This window comes from Hyla sarda, chromosome 5 (assembly GCF_029499605.1).
Source record: "Hyla sarda isolate aHylSar1 chromosome 5, aHylSar1.hap1, whole genome shotgun sequence".
NCBI classification, from domain to species: domain Eukaryota; kingdom Metazoa; phylum Chordata; class Amphibia; order Anura; family Hylidae; genus Hyla; species Hyla sarda.
The window spans coordinates 3,608,351-3,613,281 of NC_079193.1; the positions used below are offsets into that span (position 1 = coordinate 3,608,351).

A 4,931-nucleotide genomic window follows, 5' to 3' on the forward strand; every position below is an offset into this window, starting at 1 on the left:
ACATTACAGGGGGCGACACTGAGCTCAGGACGGAGGTCACTTCCCTCCCGCACTAATACTAGACATTACAGGGGGCGACACTGAGCTCAGGGCAGAGGTCACTTCCCTCCCGCACTAATACTAGACATTACAGGGGGCGACACTGAGCTCAGGGCGGAGGTCACTTCCCTCCCGCACTAATAATAGACATTATAGGGGGCGACACTGAGCTCAGGGCAGAGGTCACTTCCCTCCCGCACTAATACTAGACATTACAGGGGGCGACACTGAGCTCAGGGCAGAGGTCACTTCCCTCCCGCACTAATAATAGACATTACAGGGGGCGACACTCAGCTCAGGGCAGAGGTCACTTCCCTCCCGCACTAATAATAGACATTACAGGGGGCGACACTGAGCTCAGGACGGAGGTCACTTCCCTCCCGCACTAATACTAGACATTACAGGGGGCGACACTGAGCTCAGGGCAGAGGTCACTTCCCTCCCGCACTAATAATAGACATTACAGGGGGCGACACTGAGCTCAGGGCGGAGGTCACTTCCCTCCTGCACTAATACTAGACATTACAGGGGGCGACACTGAGCTCAGGGCGGAGGTCACTTCCCTCCCGCACTAATAATAGACATTACAGGGGGCGACACTGAGCTCAGGGCAAAGGTCACTGCCCTCCCGCACTAATACTAGACATTACAGGGGGAGACACTGAGCTCAGGGCGGAGGTCACTTCCCTCCTGCACTAATACTAGACATTACAGGGGGCGACACTGAGCTCAGGGCAGAGGTCACTTCCCTCCCACACTAATAATAGACATTACAGGGGGCGACACTGAGCTCAGGGCAGAGGTCACTTCCCTCCCGCACTAATAATAGACATTACAGGGGGAGACACTGAGCTCAGGGCGGAGGTCACTTCCCTCCTGCACTAATAATAGACATTACAGGGGGCGACACTGAGCTCAGGGCGGAGGTCACATCCCTCCCGCACTAATACTAGACATTACAGGGGGCGACACTGAGCTCAGGGCAGAGGTCACTTCCCTCCCGCACTAATACTAGACATTACAGGGGGCGACACTGAGCTCAGGGCAGAGGTCACTTCCCTCCCGCACTAATAATAGACATTACAGGGGGCGACACTGAGCTCAGGACAGAGGTCACTTCCCTCCCGCACTAATAATAGACATTACAGGGGGCGACACTGAGCTCAGGACAGAGGTCACTTCCCTCCTGCACTAATAATAGACATTACAGGGGGCGACACTGAGCTCAGGGCAGAGGTCACTTCCCTCCTGCACTTATACTAGACATTACAGGGGGCGACACTGAGCTCAGGGCGGAGGTCACTTCCCTCCCGCACTAATACTAGACATTATAGGGGGCGACACTGAGCTCAGGGCAAAGGTCACTGCCCTCCCGCACTAATACTAGACATTACAGGGGGCGACACTGAGCTCAGGGCGGAGGTCACTTCCCTCCTGCACTAATACTAGACATTACAGGGGGCGACACTGAGCTCAGGGCGGAGGTCACTTCCCTCCTGCACTAATACTAGACATTACAGGGGGCGACACTGAGCTCAGGGCGGAGGTCACTTCCCTCCCGCACTAATACTAGACATTACAGGGGGCGACACTGAGCTCAGGGCGGAGGTCACTTCCCTCCCGCACTAATACTAGACATTACAGGGGGCGACACTGAGCTCAGGACAGAGGTCACTTCCCTCCCGCACTAATAATAAACATTACAGGGGGCGACACTGAGCTCAGGGCGGAGGTCACTGCCCTCCCGCACTAATACTAGACATTACAGGGGGCGACACTGAGCTCAGGGCAGAGGTCACTTCCCTCCCGCACTAATAATAGACATTACAGGGGGCGACACTGAGCTCAGGACAGAGGTCACTTCCCTCCTGCACTAATACTAGACATTACAGGGGGCGACACTGAGCTCAGGGCGGAGGTCACTTCCCTCCCGCACTAATACTAGACATTATAGGGGGCGACACTGAGCTCAGGGCAGAGGTCACTTCCCTCCCGCACTAATAATAGACATTACAGGGGGCGACACTGAGCTCAGGACAGAGGTCACTTCCCTTCTGCACTAATAATAGACATTACAGGGGGCGACACTGAGCTCAGGGCAGAGGTCACTGCCCTCCCGCACTAATACTAGACATTACAGGGGGCGACACTGAGCTCAGGGCAGAGGTCACTTCCCTCCCGCACTAATACTAGACATTACAGGGGGCGACACTGAGCTCAGGGCGGAGGTCACTTCCCTCCCGCACTAATACTAGACATTACAGGGGGCGACACTGAGCTCAGGGCGGAGGTCACTTCCCTCCCGCACTAATACTAGACATTACAGGGGGCGACACTGAGCTCAGGGCGGAGGTCACTTCCACTTAAGCCTAAAATCTCAAGCACAATACTACAAGTCTCAACGTATAATGCTAACCACTGATCCACTATACAATACTAATCACTGAGCCACCATATAATGCTAACCACTGAGCCACTGTATAATGCTAACCACTGAGCCACTGTATAATGCAATGCTAACCACTGAGCCACTGTATAATGCAATGCTAACCACTGAGCCACTGTATAATGCAATGCTAACCACTGAGCCACTGTATAATGCTAACCACTGAGCCACCATACAATGCTAACCACTGAGCCACTGTATAATGCTAACCACTGAGCCACCATACAATGCTAACCACTGAGCCACTGTATAATGCAATGCTAACCACTGAGCCACTGTATAATGCTAACCACTGAGCCACTGTATAATGCTAACCACTGAGCCACTGTATAATGCTAACCACTGAGCCACCATACAATGCTAACCACTGAGCCACTGTATAATGCAATGCTAACCACTGAGCCACTGTATAATGCTAACCACTGAGCCACTGTATAATGCTAACCACTGAGCCACTATACAATACTAACCACTGAGCCACCATACAATGCTAACCACTGAGCCACTGTATAATGCTAACCACTGAGCCACTGTATAATGCTAACCACTGAGCCACTGTATAATGCTAACCACTGAGCCACTGTATAATGCTAACCACTGAGCCACTGTATAATGCTAACCACTGAGCCACTGTATAATGCTAACCACTGAGCCACTGTATAATGCAATGCTAACCACTGAGCCACTGTATAATGCTAACCACTGAGCCACCATACAATGCTAACCACTGAGCCACTGTATAATGCAATGCTAACCACTGAGCCACTGTATAATACTATCCACTGATCCACTATACAATACTAACCACTGAGCCACTGTATAATACTAACCACTGAGCCACTGTATAATGCTAACCACTGAGCCACTATACAATACTAACCACTGATCCACTATACAATACTAACCACTGAGCCACTGTATAATACTAACCACTGAGCCACTGTACAATACTAACCACTGATCCACTATACAATACTAACCACTGATCCACTATACAATACTAACCACTGATCCACTGTATAATACTATCCACTGATCCACTATACAATACTAACCACTGATCCACTATACAATACTAACCACTGAGCCACTGTACAATGCTATGATAGGATAGGAACGTGTAGTGTGATGTGATTTAATAGCTGATCCCTGTATCTCAATGGGGTTAAAAAAACATAAAAAATATACGGATGAAATAATGAAGAAATATATAAATGTACCTGAAAGGAGTTGAAGAGCATCTCATAGTGCATCTGTATGTGCCATACCAGCCCGGACACCTCGGTATATGGCAGAGATATGAAGACAATATAGTGAACGCCGAAGAGCGGCATTAAGACCAGCGTGGACTTCAGCAGCTTCCTGCAACCAGACACAAGAAGAACGGACTCAGTACCATGTCACCGAGAGGGCCCCAAAAATGTCTGAACCCCCGAGACACCAATATGTGATGACCCCAAAAATATCTGCCCCCCAGGACACCAATATGTGATGACCCCAAAAATATCTGCCCCCCCCCCCAGGACACCAATATGTGATGACCCCAAAAATATCTGCCCCCCCAGGACACCAATATGTGATGGCCCCAAAAATATCTGCCCCCCCAGGACACCAATATGTATGTGATGACCCCAAAAATATCTGCCCCCCCGAGACACCAATATGTATGTGATGACCCCAAAAATATCTGCCCCCCCCAGGACACCAATATGTGATGACCCCAAAAATGTCTGAACCCCCGAGACACCAATATGTGATGACCCCAAAAATATCTGCCCCCCCAGGACACCAATATGTGATGACCCCAAAAATATCTGCCCCCCCAGGACACCAATATGTGATGACCCCAAAAATATCTGCCCCCCCAGGACACCAATATGTGATGACCCCAAAAATATCTGCCCCCCCCCCCCGAGACACCAATATGTGATGACCCCAAAAATATCTGCCCCCCCCCCCAGGGCACCAATATGTGATGATCCCCAAAAATATCTGCCCCCCCCCAGGACACCAATATGTGATGACCCCAAAAATATCTGCCCCCCAGGACACCAATATGTGATGACCCCAAAAATATCTGCCCCCCCAGGACACCAATATGTATGTGATGACCCCAAAAATATCTGCCCCCCCAGGACACCAATATGTGATGACCCCAAAAATATCTGCCCCCCCCAGGACACCAATATGTGATGACCCCAAAAATATCTGCCCCCCCAGGACACCAATATGTGATGACCCCAAAAATATCTGCCCCCCCCCCGAGACACTAATATGTGATGACCCAAAAAATATCTGCCCCCCCCAGGACACCAATATGTGATGACCCCAAAAATATCTGCACCCCCCGAGACACCAATATGTGATGACCCCAAAAATATCTGCCCCCCCCCCAGGACACCAATATGTGATGACCCCAAAAATATCTGCCCCCCCCCCCCCGAGA

At 50.6% G+C, this 4,931-nt stretch overlaps 1 protein-coding gene across 1 annotated transcript in view; it reads right to left on the minus strand.

Annotated features, from left to right (window-relative positions):
• The window catches only part of PTH1R (parathyroid hormone 1 receptor), a 294,531-nt gene that overhangs the window by 15,010 nt on the left and 274,590 nt on the right, over nt 1-4,931 (minus strand). Inside the window, exon 9 of the mRNA XM_056518705.1 lies at nt 3,706-3,847. Coding sequence (XP_056374680.1) covers nt 3,706-3,847 — 142 coding nt within the window. The remainder of the gene's footprint in view (nt 1-3,705; nt 3,848-4,931) is intronic.